The following is a 16,480-nucleotide window of genomic DNA, read 5'->3' as shown; positions in this document are numbered from 1 at the left end:
CCGAGTCCATGTCTAAGGCCCTCCTGGCCAATGATTCTGAGTCTGTGTGGAAAAGATTCACAGAGCATCGAAACCAAAGGGAGCTGCTGGCCTGGCTGCCCTTCCCTCACCCACCTCCTGGTCATCCTGACATGGCACGGGTTCAGCCAGGGCCCGCCAGCCAGCGACGTGATTTTAGAAAAACAACAAACCAAACGTGAACAGCCCCTGCTGGGCCCACGGAACAAGGCCAAGGAGAGGTGTACTTACCAGGAGCCTGCGCTTGCCTTCAAAGGAGCCCAGCAGGTCGGCCACCAGCTTCTTGGGGCTCTGAGGGAGGTACCTGGAGGTGGGTTTCAGGTAGCCCTCGGCCTCTGCTTTCCCTGCCTTTCTCTTCTTGCTCTTGTCTTTCTCGGGCCTGCTCTTTTTCTCTGCCTTGTCTTTCTTCACTTGCTTTTCGCTTCTGAGTAACTTGTCCGCTTTCTCATTTTTCACCTTTTTTTTCTTCTCTTTCTCAGGTTTCTCCAGCTTTTCATGCTTTTTAGACTCCTTTGCTTTCTGGGGGGGGATGTTCCCCATCTGGAACTCCTCCTCCAGCTGCGAGGCGGGGGGCCGGCTGGGGTCATATTTGTCCTCATACTCATTGCTAAGGATTTTGTCCTGGGCTTTCTTTTTGGGAGGCTTCCCCTTGGCTGGCTTGTGAGGACCTGGCACCACGTTGGGGTCCCGGTGGCCCTGCTCCCGCCTGTCTGTGCGGTTGTCCCGGAGACGGCCCGAGACAGCCCTGGTGCTGGGCTCCGAGGTGGGGGTGGGGGGGGCCCCCGCGAAGCCCTCGGAGCTGGGGGCCCTGCTGGGCCTCCTGGTGGGCTGTGGCCTCTCCCTCTGCGGCTCCCTCCTGGGCGCAGGGTAGAGGTTCTCGGCGGCTACGGCGCTCCTGGCAGTGGCCCCCTCCGCTGTGGCCGGGGGCCTGTGCGCCTCCGGGAAGGGGTGCACCCGGGGCGTCCAGGGCCTCTGCGTGGTCGGAAAGGCCGTGGTGGTTGCAGGTCTTGCAGCTACGGTTACCACCCTCGAGGTGGCCCGAGTCACCGTTGTGACCGGAGCGGGAGGCAGGGTGGTGACCCTTGGGGTGGGGGGAGGTGGCGGGGGTGCTGGCGTCGTGGTGGCCGGTTTTCTCAGCACCTTCCCTCGGCTCTCCCTGGTGGGTGGGACCTGCGCCCTCCTCAGGTCTTCCTTGGCCCTCTCGCCGCCCAGGCCGGGCCTCCCCGCGCCCCCGCCGCCCGTGCCCTCCTCCACCACCTGGCCCTCCACCCCCGAGGCCTTGCACTTCTGCACAAAGCCCTTCTGCCTGATCTTCTCTATCCTGCGCACGGGGCCCTGGTCGATGATCTCGTACATGGCCTCCAGCCTCACGGGGTAGGGGTAGCGCTCCTCCACCTGCAGCGTCTTCTTCAAGAGCACCATGCCGAACTTGCCCTTCTCCAGCTTCAGGAAGCTCATCAGCTTGGGGATGAGGCTGGGGTCCAGCGGCTGCTCCAGCACGCGGCCCTCGCTGGTGATCCTGCGCACCGTGCCGCGCTCCTCGCCCGCCTGGTGGAAGAGCACGATCTGCTGGATGTGCCTCTCGGCCAGCTCGCAGTACACGTCGTCCTGCAGCAGGCTCATCATCAGGCGGTAGTAGCCTTCCGAGGCGTGCGGGGCCGAGATCACCCACACGCGGTTCTTCCCCGCGAAGCTCGCCAGGATGTTGGGGGAGCCGGACCCAGAGGGGAAGCGCAGCGCCCTGGACCGAGCCGAGGACCCCTCGTCTCGGACCATCTCACGGGGAGAACTCCGGGATGCCGGCCTCCGCTCGGGGCTCACCGGCGCCCCGCCGAGGCGCAGCGGGGCCGGAGGGGCCTTTTCGTGAGCTATTCTCAACACGGGCACACTGCTCCTTCTTTGGAGGGGCTGGAGGTTTCGCTCTCCCAGAGCGGTTCTTTCAACTCCCTGAGACCTCCCCGTGTGCCTCAGCAACCGGGCTGGCCTTCGGTTGGCTGGGGAGACCACAGGCGCCTTCTGCCCTCCGGGGCTCCCTCCACTCACGGCCTGGGGCTGGGGCTCGGACCCGCACACCAGCCACATGGCCAACAGCACGGTAACACCGGGTCCCATTCTCCATGTCATTGTGCAGTCCACTTTGGGAGGCAGCGAGGTCAAAAGACAAAGGGGGAGGCGAGGGGGAGAAAAGAAAGAGAATTATTTCATTGCACACAGAGCCAGGCATTTTCCCTTTCTCTATTTTGGCCAAACGCTGGGGGGAAGGGGTGGGTAGAGAATAAAGAGAGAGAGGTCAGGGAATGGAAAACAGGGGGAGATCCTGTTACTTTCAAGCCCCTATAATTCGTCAGCGCTTAGCAGAGACAGTTACATTGAGTCAACTCAGTGCCCCTTTCAGCTGCACCCTTTCCTCTGCCTCTGATGCTCCAGAGAAAATGCACACGGGGCGCATTAATCATGACAACATTCCCACTTCACTTCTTCAGACAAGCAACAAAGAAACAAACACACCGAAGACAGAAAGGATTACACACTTACATTGTGGCTCATGGAGATGGAATGCAGAGGGTTTAAAAAGCAATCTGAAGTGTGGTCCCAGGACAGTTTCCTCGATGAAATGCTTTTCCTCCCAACCCTCTGTCTCCTTCGCGAGGCTGGGGCGTGCTGCAGTTCCAGCTCCCAAAGTCGCCTGTCCTGACCTGAGGGGCTCTGCTGCGTTCTTTTCTTGCTGTCTTTTCACCTTCTTGACAAGTAGGATGAGGTGACAGGAGCTGTCCTTTTAAGCCTTTGCATCTCCATGTTTCTGTCGCTCCTGCTCCGTCTTGCGTCCGTGTGTGCCAATCCCTGTGCCGACAGGCAGGACGCCCCTTGAAGTGGAGCCCCAGCTATTTCTGAACCTCACTCTTTTCTTTCTTTAGAGTCCCAGGGTCCTTCTTATCACCCTTTCCCCCACAGTCTGGCTTAGTCCCTTTGTTTCCGAGCGTAAAAGCCCTGGGATTAATATGTTTTCCAGGCTGAGGGAAAACACAGGAATGTGATGTTGAAAATAGGCTTTTTCTCTTTTCCTGCGCCTCCCTCCTCCCTTTATTTCTCCCCACCTTTCCCCCCTCTCCTCTCCTCTCCTCTCCTCTTCTCCTTCTCCTGCTTCTTCCTCTTGCCTGGATCCAGTCCCAGGAATGCCAGGACAACCTCAGTTTTGATCCAAACCAAACTCACACAACAGCAGCCACTGGAAATCAAGGAAACTTCACTAAGAATTTAACAGATCAGCAAAACACCGCCTCCTTCCCATTTCAGCACGTTGAGAGAGTGGACTCGGTGGGGAGGGAGGGGGCTGTTCTCTGGGTGGGGAAAAGTTTTGAAACACTACCCATCATCATAAATCACTTTAGAATAGGATGGCTGAGCACTTAACCCCTTCCACACCGAGCAATCAGGACATTCTCCCGTCCTGCCATTACTCACACTGCACTCCGGAACCGGGAAAATGCTCAGGTTTCTGCATCTGGCTGCTTGGCTTTCCCAGAGACAGACAGTCATTTGGGTCAGGGTGCTTGGCTGCACACCCACAGACAGTATATGTATTTATAGTTCCGTGTAGATATTTTTATCTTTTTCTCCCTGTTTCATGCATTTAGTTGGAGGTTGGAAAAGCCCGTGGAAAACATGACTGGGTTGTTTTTATTTTATGCTAATTGGAGATCGTATTACTCTATTCTTGTTCCTAGTTTTCTCCTTGGCATGGAAGGAAGCTGGTAAAAGGTTAGAAATGCAGGCAATAGCTGTTGTTCCCCGGAGACTGGTCGGCCGTTGCATCAGGGGAGAGGCATTGAGACCTCCAGTTCTGGGTTCTGGCTGGAGATGGCAGGCTAAGACCTTCCTTAGAGGCGTGAGTGTGGTGTGCGTGTGTATGTGTGGAGGGGGTGAGCATTGCAGTATTTTGCTCCCCAAAAGCTTCAGGCATCTAGAGAGCGTTAGGCAATGCTTAGAAACAGCCATATCAGGTTCCGAAGAAGACACTGAGGCAGCTCTGTGTGTCCACCTCCTGGGTCTGTCATGGGAATTCAGCTTTTAGGTGGGTGGAAAGTTGCCGCAGGTTATACAAATATTTCATCCAGCTTTTCTAAGAGAATCCAGTTGGTGTGAGTTGCCACAGGCAGTGGAAAGCCAGGGTTCTCAGAAGGCCCTTTGCAAACTAGGCCATGCTAATGGCTACTCACTGACTAAAACCTGGTCCTCAGTTGCTACCCCTTGATCAGCCATCTCCAATGGGTCATATGCTTTTCCTTCACAGAAGCTCCCAGCACAGAATTGAAGACCTGTAGAGGGTTGAGTGTAAGGCTCGCAGTCCACAGCTTGAGGAACAAGGGGTGCCAAGAGGGAAGGCCCTCCTCAGGAGCCCCCACTGACTCTTGTAACTGCAGTAACGAAGGTAGGCTTCGGACACAGACCCTCTGTCTACCAGTCAGAGAAGATTTTTCTTTCATGGGCTTCACCTCTTAAGTTGTACAGTCCTAGATGTTATTTCCTTTCTCAAAGCATAATGGATTCTATACCATCCCTTCCAAGGCCTTTTCCCTTCTTTCTTTCTTTTTTTCCTTTTGGCTTCTCCCTGCTAATAAAAACCACCATTTATTGAGCATTTTTAGGTGAGGCACTGGATTTGGCACTTTCATATATTCTTTTATCTAACCCTCACACACCCCTAGGAGATAGGCAGAATTGCTCCCATTGGATAAACTGAGGCTTAGTGGATTTAAATAAATTGCCTACCGTCACACAAATGCTAAGTGGTAGCCCTAAAATGGAACCCAGGTCTAGAACTGTCTGCAAAGTAGGTGTTCTCCTGCCTCCCCCTTTTATTTTCTTCCCACACCTCCTTTTTTCTCTTCCTTTAATACTTTTTGTGTTTCCCATATTCATAGAAGATTCTCATTTATTTGCTCAACCAGAGCACTTATTACACTTTTAGAATCCTGCTTTCCAGAGTAATTTTATAGTAGTAATTTTTACCTTTCTTAATTGACCCTTAAAGTCTCATTCTTTTTTTTGAATATCAACCAACCTCTTAACAATGTGCACAACATTTGTCACCTGTGTACTAGTAGCTTCTACCAACCTCTTAACAATGTGCACAACATTTGTCACCTGTGTACTAGTGAAGTTCAATTACAGCCACTTTAGTGACCAGGATGTCACTCAGACGGGAAGCCAGCCCAACCCTGAGCTGTGTCTGTCTTCCCCGGGGCCTCAGGTTTTCTTCCCTTCTATGAGCTTCGGCCACCAGATGGCGCGCTCAACACGTAGTGGGAAAGGACCGAATTCTGCCACCTTGGTGTCTCCCTATTGCTCCCCCCCCCCCCCCCCCCCCCCCCCCCGGCAAAATGGGGCTTCTCAGCGCCTACTCAAGATTTTTGAACCTCAATGCTTAAAGCCTTCCCTGGGACCTCAGAAAAGCCTTCCAGGGAAGTCAGGGAGTACATGTCCAATTAGAGAAATTAGCAAGTCCACCCCTTTCTGGAGAAGCCCATGATGATACGTGCTTTGTAATGATTCTCAATTTCGAATCCATGATTTAAGAGCCCTATATTAAAAAATCCTCCACTAGGATATTTCCATTTTTTCTGTAACCCAAGAAAGAAACATTAACTAATTACAGAGAAGAGCAAGAATTATGGGGGGGGGGGGTGGAGAGAGAGATTTACGTTGAGTCAAAGAAAGGTAAGAGAAATAAAATTCAAAAGTAGATTTTATAAATGCTGATTTTGAAATCCACTGACAAGAAACTACGTGACATTGGTTGCATAGTAATTTGGAGGTGGAAAAAAAGCCAGAATGTGCAAAACAGAACTGCTTTAGCAACACTGGGATGGGGGCAGTTATCTGATGAAAATCCGAGTAAATGTAAGGAATCATCCAGAAGGGGGTGTGCTAACTGATCAGACCCACATTGACCTAAGTCCTCAGCAACCTGGGGCCAAGACCCAGGGGAATAAGTTGTTGCAGACATCCTAGAGAAACCATAGGTTCTGTGACACTTAGTTTGTCTCCTTGCACAGACTTAACACTTGGTGGGTGTTACTTGATTCAAAATATTGTTCTATTGCTTGAAAAAAATCAGTTGCTTAAAAGGAATTGGGGAAAAGAAAAGAAGGCAAAACACAAGCTCTTCAGTGAGCTCTAGGAGGGAAACCGCCTCTCTCCTGCTCTGCGATAACCTGCTTCCCCAGCAGAAAAACTAGCCGAGCCATTTTATCACACCTTTGTGGCAGCGACACACACAACAATATTCACACTGAAGATAATGCTACATGCTTTCTCTTTCCATTTGCAGACTTTAATCAGTGTTCGGTCTTAAGTCACGTTTACGTCCTTCAGAATAAAAAATAATTCTCTTTCTCAGTAGTCACAGAGTAGGACACACTAAAGAAGTAAACGGCAAGGTCTAGGGGAAAGCCCACGGCGGCTCTTACCTCAGGATGCTGCGGCCCAGAGAAGCTCTGAGAAAGGGTTACCTCCCCCAAAGAAACTCTCTGAAACTGCTCTGAAATGGCAACAAGGTCACATCTTTAATAGAAAGCTGAAGGATACGTAGAGTTTAAAAATAAATAGATAGATAGATAGATGATAGATAGATAGATAGATAGATAGATAGATAGATAGATAGATAGATAGATGATAGATAGATAGATGATAGAAATTCAGGTTACCTGATAGAGAATAGTGGACAAAACTATTTGGAAGAATAGTTTTAATATTCTTTTTTATTTCATTTCTTTTTAATTACTTTAGGATTTACTGGAGGAACCCAGAAGGCACTTTTTTTTCTAGGTGGAAAGTTGTTTAATTAACAAACTGTCAAGTTCCTGATTAGAGCAAATTGAAGGATCTTGCCCTAGTAGACATTAAGGAGTTCTGTAAGTGACCTAATGGCTCATTTAACATTTTGTACATCAGTGATTTAAAGTCCATATTTTTATTAGCTGTCATTCTGTGTGAGTAGTGTAAACTTGTGGGCGTATCGATTTGCTGCTTGGGAGGTTTTTTTGTTTGTTCGTTCGGTTTTGGGTTTTTTTAAAAGGCCAAAGCAATTTTTAAAAAAATATATCTTTATTGATTTCAGAGAGAGGAAGGGAGAGGGAGAGAGACTGATAGAAACATCAATGATGAGAGAGTCGTTGATCGGCTGCCTCCTGCACGCCCCCAGACGGGAGATGGTGCCCACAACCCAGGCATGTGCCCTGACCAGGAATTGAACCACAATCTCCTGGATCCTAGGTCGATGCTTAACCATTGATCCACGCCCAGCCGGGCTGCTTGGGAGGTTTAATTCTAGGCTGGGAAGAGGTGGACAGTACTGGGTTCAAAGTCTTAACCATTGACCATTTAATGCATACAAAAGATTTATATCAATCAGATTTGAAGGGGAAAATTCTGATTATGGTGCTCTCCATGCTTTTAGGTACAGCCCAAAATAGAGTTATGATCCTATTTCTTTCTCCCTTCTTTCAGCTCTGCTCTCAAAAGTTCTCCAAGAGTACAGACTTTGTACCAGGAACGACAGAGGACCAGGCAGTCTATTCCCTTTAGAAGCTCACAGTCCACTGGAAAAGAAACAAATACTAGTCAATTGTACTCTCTGTAGCAGTACTGATGACTTTCTCCTTATATAAAAAACCAGTGCTGACTGTGGCTGCAGCCAATATGCACAGAGTTCATTCCTGTCCTAGAGTTGCTTCTTTGATTGCTGGAGCAGGTTTTACCCAGAATGAGGCTTCCCATGGCAGCCATTGTCTAGCACCTGGAAAATCTTGCTTAGTTTGTTCCTCTGGCTCTAGATTCCATTAGTCTACAAGAATCCAAGACATTCTGTCTGGCAGGATGTGCTGGATTGCCTGACAGTCCTTTCATTCTCATTTCCCAGTTCCCATCTTGGCTCTGCCTCTTGCACCTGCCCTGCTAGGATTGCCCTGTCTTTCACTTCTTGTTTCTCTTTATTGACCCTTCACTCCATGTTTTGATTGCATCACTCAAAACATCACCTGACATATGGAGGGGTTAACCAACAGGATGACCATACAATCACTCAACAAACATTTATTTCACGTCAGACATTGTTCTAGTTCCCAGGGATATAACAGTGAGTGAGCTCCTGACCTCATGGAGCTTATATTCCAGTGGTAGAAAACAGGCAGTAGGCTCAGCGGTTGAACATTGTGGTTCGATTCCCGGTCCGAGTGCATGCCCCGGTTGCAGGCTCAATCTCCAGCCGGGGGCATGCCGAAAGCAGCCGATCAATGACTCTCTCTCTTTGATGTTTCTCTCTCCCTCTCCCTTCCTCTCTCTGAAATCAATAAAAATATATTTTAAAAAAGAAAGAAGAAAGTAAACAATAGAATATGAATAAAAAACATACCTATACCTAGATACATGCTTGGGAGAATTTTTTTTTAAAGGGAAGGGAGTAAAAGGTGATGAAGAGAAGGAAGCCATTATTTAGATAGAGGTCAAGGATAATTGTCCTAAGTGATGCTAGGGAAGCCAGTCACTCCAGCGGTGGCAGAGCGGAAGAACATTCTAAGTAGAGGGAACAGCAAATACATAGGCATTGAAGCACGATTGTGTCACAAGTGTGCCCCAGAAGTGATGTTGAAGGGTTTTAAGAAAGGATATAGCAAGACTTGATGTATAAGGTAGAGGGCTCGCTATGGGTGCTTCATGGAAAATAGAGTATGGGGGCAAGAATGGCTGGGGGAAGACCAGTTAGTAAGATAATGTACTAGTCAAGTGAAAGGTATGGTAGCTTGAATTATGGTGCCAGCAGCACAGTAGTTGCAAAAAAGTCATCCTCTTTGGTATAAATACTGAAGCCAAAGTTGATGGGAGTAGTTTGGAGCAGAAACAATCAAACATTTTGTTTGAAAACCCTGTTAGACGTTCTGGCACAGAGCTTGAGCAGCCTGTTGGTACATGAGTCTGTACTTCAAGGGGGACTGGGGTTGGAATGATAAATTTGAAAGGCTATTTAAAACATAAGGCTGGAAAAAAAATTACTTAAGGAGAGAGTATAGGTGAAGATGAAGTCCTCTGGCCTGGCGTACAGCATTTAGAAGATGAGAAAGAGTGAAGGGTGTGGAGGAGATGTGGCTGGTGTGGTGGGAGAAAGGAGGGAGGGCACGGTGGTTTTCACTTGCCCACAGCTTGAACAACATATCACCTCTGACCCTGTCTCCACAGGTTCTTACCACACGTATCCTCATTCAGTTCACTCTTCAGTGTCTGAGCCCTGAATTATCTCTTTCAGAGGGTTTTCCCAGAAGCTCCAATATGAACCACCCTCCTTTCTCTGAGAAGATATTCTGTAGAGCATCACTCTTCTGATCATTTTGTGCTTCAAATATGGGTTCTCATTCTCACAAGATCTTTAAGCTGCTGAGAATATGGAGTAACCTTCCATTTAGTTTGCCTTTTTCTTTGCACCCTGCATAAAGAGAAAGTATAGAAATGGTATGTCTGTGCCAATCAAATACAGTTAGAAGGAGAATTGGCAAAAACCCAGAAGGCCACCCAAATATGGCTTATTGTTAAACAGACAGGAGCAGAGTAGGGACAATGGGCCAGGTACAGAAAGTCACCAGGGCAGAAAGCTCCAGGTGACTAGCAAGGGGCAAAACAAGAATCTTGTCCCCAAGGTGACCTATCCTCCCCTAGCATGCCATTGGTTATGCTGTTTAAACCCCCTGAGCATTTCCTCCCCAAAGATAATATCTAGACCTCAGCTGTGTTTGAGCTCTAGGCCCAGAAAAGCAGCAAAACCAGACAAGCAGCATCATGGTTGCCTCAAGACCATTTACATTGACTAATGACCCCCTGCCGTGGCACCGACCAACTAGTGGAGACCACCACCCTGAAAGAGCACACCTGGAAAGCTGGTGAATATTCTATTAAGACCCTTCCCTGAGACCTCCCCAAAGATTTTCATCTGCAAGAGAGAGATAAATACACTTAGGATAAAGGACCCAGTGCACACTCCTCCCCAGGGGAGTACACCTGCACCGTTCCCTTCCCCCTTCTTCCCTCTAAGGGACCCCACAAGACTTGCAACCAGGGGAGCTATGGGCAGCGGCGGCTCGTCCAGGGCTAACCCTCTGAACCTGCCTCCAAGGCCTCCTTTTCTCTAACTTCGCAGTGAGCCCGAGCAGCCCAGCCTAGGCTCTCCCATTGCCTCTTCTGTGCACCTTCTTTGTTTCACCACCCTAAGTATATTTTTGCTGCGATCATGGACCCAATACCCTTTGGCTCAGTGCTGTGTAGCCCTTCCCTTTGGATATCACCACCTCCCACCCCCTTTTCCTTAAATAAATTCCATTTTTCTTTATTCACCTTCTGAGATGACCATTTCACCTGCCCACACCTCACCGACCATAATCTTTCACTTATCACTTTAGAGAAGGAAAGGTAGAAGAAAAGAAAATCTACACTGCTACTAGCACCAGAGAGCTGCTTAATGACTTTGTTAAATAATAACAGTAGCAACAGAAGACATAGCACCATAAATCATCAAAATTAAACCTTATACTTGCATTGAATTATAGAATTGTGAAATGGAGACAAAAATTTTACATAAAGCATTTTATATAAAGCATTTTTTATGTAAAATTATGAAATTGAGACAAAGCATTTTATATAAACATTTTTTATAAATCTTAATTTTATTTATTTACTTATTCAGAAACTGTTTATGGAGCACCTTTTAGGTGCTGGACATTTTTCCAGTGTTGGGGATAAAGCAACAGATAAAAGTCTGCGCTCCTTATAAAACTCACTTTCTACTAGTGAGAGGTAAGTAACCTGAAGAAAATCGATGCAGAGAAAGCAATAGCCAGTGAAGGAAGAAACACGCTGTTCAAGATGTGATCAGATGCTACCAGCGGCCAGCGTTGTCAAAGCAGTTACATGGTGCTTTCAGGAAACTTTTGGCATATCTTAAATTTTGTCAATTCTTCAACCTTTGAAGTTAGAGTTGTGTTTTAGTCACAGTCTGATGTCTCTAGGAGCCAAGTCTATTGAATGAGGTACATGATCAGATTGTATAATTCTGGTCGAGGCCAAAATAGTAGATGACTACAAAGTATCATAATGAACCATTTCCTGCATGGTTCATTAATGGCTTTGGAGGAAATAGGAAAAAGAAATTTCAAAAATTCTCTGAGTGTGTGGCATAGAATAAGTACTTATTACATGTTTGAATAATCGAACCGTCACTATCTAGTTTCTTAAGATGTCTGCTTTGACCTCAACGATATTCATTTGAACTCCAGTTTTTTTTGTGTTTTTTTGAACAGTCACATTAGTTTGTAATCACATCTTAGAAAGCTCTGTTTAAAAAACTATGCTGTTGTAACTTACCCATTTTTAACCAAAGTCTGTTGCAGACATTCCAGAGTGAAGATCAAATACAATGTGGATTTCAAAGTGAGTTAAAAAGTTCAAAGCGGAATTCATTCTGAATATGTTAACAGGTGACATTCCAAAGTCCTAAATGTTATTTTTACGTAAAAATACTTTTATTTTTATGGAAAATAAAAGCATGTGGTCCCTTTACACATAATTTGTGATGGTGGATTTTGGAAAAAGCCTTGGCATTAGCTACTGGGGAAATTCAGAGACAGTACAAATAAACGTTAGTAAGTAACTGCATCAAAAATGAGAGAAATCACTGCGATTGGGAAAAAGAAATCCTGGTTACAAGACCGTCCCATATTTGGGGATTTTGTTCATTCACTGAATAAGATTTGTTTTGCCTATAAAAAGGCAGCACAACATTTGCAGACAAACTAAACTGAGATTGAAATCCCAGATTTGTTCCTCACTAGTTTTGTGACTTGGGCAAGCTGTCAACTTGCCTGAACCTCAGTTTCTTCATCTATAAAAATGTGAATGGTTAATATTTTATATAAATAATAAGGTTAATTTATTTTTTTAATAATTTTAGTAGCATGCTTCGTGGCTCAAGTAACAGAAAATTCACAGCTATCTACTATAAATAATGAGAAATTTGTCAACTCACACATATAAAACGTGCCCAAGCGGGGCAAGCTTCTGGGTTGATTTTGTTCAGTTCTCAGTCCTTTGTTGCTGTTGTTGTTGTTTATTGTGGTAAAATACACATACTATGACATTTACCATTTTTACAGTTTTTAAATGTGTAGTTCAGCAACATTAAGTGCATTCACATTGCTGTGCAACCATCACTTCTCTGTCTCCAGAAATTTTTCATATTCCCAAAACGAAACTCTGTACCTATGAAACAATAACTCCCTGTTTCTCCCTTTCCTCAGATGCTGGAAATTACTATTCTACGTTGTGTGTCTATAAATGAGAGTGTGAATGGTTATTTCTAATGTGTGAAATTTACCAGCCACAAAGCTAATGCTCAGCTAACGGTGGTGGAAACGGTGCCTGCGCAAGAACAGTTATAAACTAAGACTTCGGCCTAAGGCAGCGAAACAACGTGGGAAGGAGCTAAAAGGTCAGAGAGAGGAGCTAAACACCAAGTATAAAGATAAATGATCAAACAGTGGAAGGAGATGTACCTGTGAAGTATTTTGTGCCCATCTGTCATGAAACCAGAAGCCAGAACGGTGTTTACACTTTGTGTCTCCTGTTGGCTCTCAGCTCTATGGCTGTAAAAGTCTTCCAACTGGTCATTTCACCACCAGACTCATCCTCTCCAGTCCATCCCCCAAATGACCATTACTATAATTTTCCTAAAGCATCAACGTTTCATTCCTGCTTCAAATTCCTCAACAGTGAGCAGAGAACTTCCAAGAAAAAACTCAAGGCTCCCGTGGCTTAGAAGTGAACTGGGAAACAGACAGTGAGCCCCGCGGTAACCATGGAAACCTGGTGGTGGTATAAAGTTAGACCGAACTGAGAGGGGTGGTGGGAATGCATGCCTGCAATATAGTACCTCGGTGGAGCTTGGCACCCTGAGATTTCCTCCTGCAAAGGTTTTGAACTCCAACCAACAGGGATGAGTGTGATGTACAATACACCCTAGAGGGGCCAGAGAAATACATGTTCTCAAGGCCATGGGCTTCAGGAGAAAACCGTTTGATGGTTTGTCTTGGAGTTGCACAAAATGCACTGGAACTGCTTGGCTGGGCGTGGCTCAGCGCTTGAGCATCGACTTAGGATCCAGAAGATCACAGTTTAATCCCCAGTCAGGGCACATATCCAGGTTTCAGGCTCCATCCCCAGTGGGGGATGTGGAGGAGGCAGCTGATCAGTGACTCTCTCATCATTGATGTTTCTCTCTCTCTCCCTCTCCTTCCTCTCTCTGAAATCAATAAAGATACATATAAAAAAAATGCACTGGAACTATGAAACACCCCAGCACACCTCAGTATACATAGAATAGTGAACATCTCCATATATGAAAGGAAATCAGAGCCTCAGAACCTCTGTTTCCAATTAAAGAACAACACAACTACGTAATTTAGAAACTGAGGGGCAGTGATTTCATTAAGGGTTTTAACAACTTGGTTATAAAAAAAGTTTTCCTGAGTATAAATTTGGAATTAGATGGAAAAAATTTGTTTTTACCATGTTGGACCTAAATTAACTTGGCTATACTTTAAAACATAAAATAAAGAATAAAGGCAGGAAGAAGATTGTGGTTTTAATTATATTTTTAGAAATAAAATAACTTACTTTATTTTTAAAAGATTGTGGCTTTAATTTTATTTTTTAATTTAATGCTGTCCCAAAATAGATGAACTTTAAAACATGACCTATGCATGCCTACTATTCACGGTGAACTACCACCAAGATTTCTAAAAATTACCAAGATTTCTTAATGAGCGAGTGGTTATAGATAGAAATATAGCATAAAACAGTATTTTAAATCCATAGGTTACTTTTAAGTGTTTTTGAAAAACAAATACTTTATCATGTATAAATGAATAATATTCCCCCAGTTTATTGGAATACCACAAGTGCTTAGAGAGAGATTTGAAACTATTTGTTCTATAGATGTTCAGAGTGTGACAATCTGACATGTTTAAAAGAACCAATTTCTTTCCTGTGTTTTTAACTATAATAGAGCTAGGTAAATGTTCTCCCAACTATTCAAACTCAGTTTACCTCAGAGAAAAGCTTCCCAGTTGATTTTTACCCTCCCTCCTGGTGTTTTCCGGCACCCTGACACCTATGCTTTCATATGCTCAAATACTAGATAACATTTCAGCTTACTAACAAAGAAAATGTTATAAATGTAAGAGCTGTTCAAAGATGAAGAGAGATGCCTGGAAAGGCAGTAAGCTCCTTGTTGGATTAAATGTTAAAATAGGGGTTCCTTAGCAGAGAATTTAAGCATTAGGTGAGTAGCTAACCCAGGTGAATGTTTAGCCTTGAAAATTCTGGGAGTCTATGGTTTCTATAATTACTATGTGTGAGTTGATGCAATAAATTTTTCTTTCTTTTGAGCAAAAAAAATTTTACATGAAATACCAGAGTTGTCAGAATTGCCATCTAAAGACCACCAGGTAGGAAACACTTGTCATCATAACACTAAAATAGTGGACTGTTCACTAACAAAGTTAATTTGCAGTCTTCTCTGTATAACAACTTTGTTCATCAATTAGCATCTTTAACAAGAAATGGTGAAGAACTACTGAAATTATATGCAAAGATATTTAAAAATTAGCTGGCAGCAGAGAACATCAACAAGAATGAACAAATGACCAGCACTTCAAATGAAAATTACTTGGATATCAACGGATTAAAATAAGTCTCACAGAAAATCAATTAAGGCATTAATAAGTTGTTGAAAAGGGCTTAAAAATGTGATCCCTATTGGGACTGTGCTGTAATAGTCCAACCGTGAAGTGATGGGTCCTAGGTCTTGTTAGGCAATTTTGTTGGGAAAATTCTATTCTCCCCAAATCAACAGCTGAGTCTCTCTTTCATCGTCCTCAGAATTTAGTGCGCATTTGCAATTACAACTCAATCTGTCAAATCTAAAATAAAATAAACTTCACATTTTTCTCAGATATGAAGATAAAGTTGCAAACAAACTTTAAACTATTTGCTGTGACATTTAGTACCTGTTGAGATAGATTACTTTTGGTAGCCCTCCCTCAGGATTAAATTTTTATTGAGTAACAAAGACCTTCAAGGGAGCTCCTCAAAACAATATGAAAACATACATATAAAATGAAATACATTATATTAATAATATTTTTTAAATTATTTAATCTTTCCCACCCTACACAAATCTGCAGCAAAAATAGCAGATATACGTCTACCCCAAAGAGACAAGTCCCAACCTGTTGTGTCAAGAAGCATCTTCAGAAATCTAAGATAATTCCATTAATTAATTATACTGAAAACAGTTTATGCAAGGTGGGAAGCATCCCCTGAGATGTTTGTCACTGAAAGCAATTAAGAATGACTGTGGATCATAGTTTTAGGTGATTCAATATACCTACACTCATTTATTCCTGACCTAGGTCTGTGCCATCTCTGCCTGTGACCTCTGTTTTATGAACCCTGGGTTGGCCTCTTGACCTGCCTCTAGTGTTTTGGATCCAGCGCATCAGTCCAAGTGCCAATTGAAGTTCATTACCACTCCTATAATCCTCAGGGGCATTACCTAAAATTCTTAAAGTAAATTTCTCTCTACCCCAAGGTTCTACCTTAACAGTGGATTACCAAGAAAGACTGCCCTAGACAGGCATAACCTCTAGTTTACCCTGGAACACACTTTGGTCCTTCCCTAATTACCGAGTTATGCCCCAGGGAAGATTTGGGTGGTCAGGAAATCCTGATACTGAGGTGGAAGTTTAGGTCTTCTCAGAATTGAAGTAAGAAGACTTTGGAAGCAGCTTCAGATAAGAGAACCATGGGTATAGACTAGAGTTCAAAGACCAGCCCAAATAGCCTTTTAAGACCTTTCCAGCCCCTTCCTTGCCCTTTACAGATCTCATGTCACACCTTGGCCATAGTCACGCTGGCCTTTGGGCCAAGGCAGCAAGGGGAAGCTTCTGAACAGGCCCTGAGGTAGCATCCTCCTCTCAGAGAGTTTCTGACTTACTTGCTCTTCATTAGGAGAAAGGGCTTAACCTCTGGCTGCCTCCCTTTCTTACATAATTCGTTCATGACTGAGGGCCCAACCTGAGTCACTGGTTGCTTATTTGGATAAAGAGGATTTTAAATTCTAGACTTTGAATTCTTTAACAGCATATCTGGATGACTTAGTGTCATTTTCCTCTATGTTGGTAAATTTGTGCCAAATGTGTTTATTTAATGGGATGACTTTTTCATGAAGTAATATTGACAAAGTCTTCAGCTACCTATCTTGCTCCTACATAATTAGTTCTCCTTGCCTTGGGAATAGGAAGCCCAGTCCCATATTTGCCTCTGGATCTAAATAAACCCAGCACAAGCCTTGAGAGCTCCT

At 44.7% G+C, this 16,480-nt stretch overlaps 1 protein-coding gene across 1 annotated transcript in view; it reads right to left on the bottom strand.

Annotated features, from left to right (window-relative positions):
- CCDC80 (coiled-coil domain containing 80) overlaps positions 1-3,245 on the bottom strand; it is a 33,645-nt gene extending 30,400 nt beyond the window's left edge. Inside the window, exons 1-2 of the mRNA XM_081139409.1 lie at positions 2,554-3,245; positions 250-2,153 (exon numbers count right to left, since the gene is read on the bottom strand). Of these exons, the coding sequence (XP_080995535.1) occupies positions 250-2,142 (1,893 nt within the window). The 5' untranslated portion in view covers positions 2,143-2,153; positions 2,554-3,245. The remainder of the gene's footprint in view (positions 1-249; positions 2,154-2,553) is intronic.
- Positions 3,246-16,480: the final 13,235 nt, after the last annotated feature.

This window comes from Miniopterus schreibersii, assembly GCF_964146895.1.
Source record: "Miniopterus schreibersii genome assembly, chromosome: 5".
Classification (NCBI taxonomy): domain Eukaryota; kingdom Metazoa; phylum Chordata; class Mammalia; order Chiroptera; family Miniopteridae; genus Miniopterus; species Miniopterus schreibersii.
The sequence above is the reverse complement of the archived record's forward strand: the minus strand, read 5'-3'. Positions and strand labels throughout refer to the sequence as shown.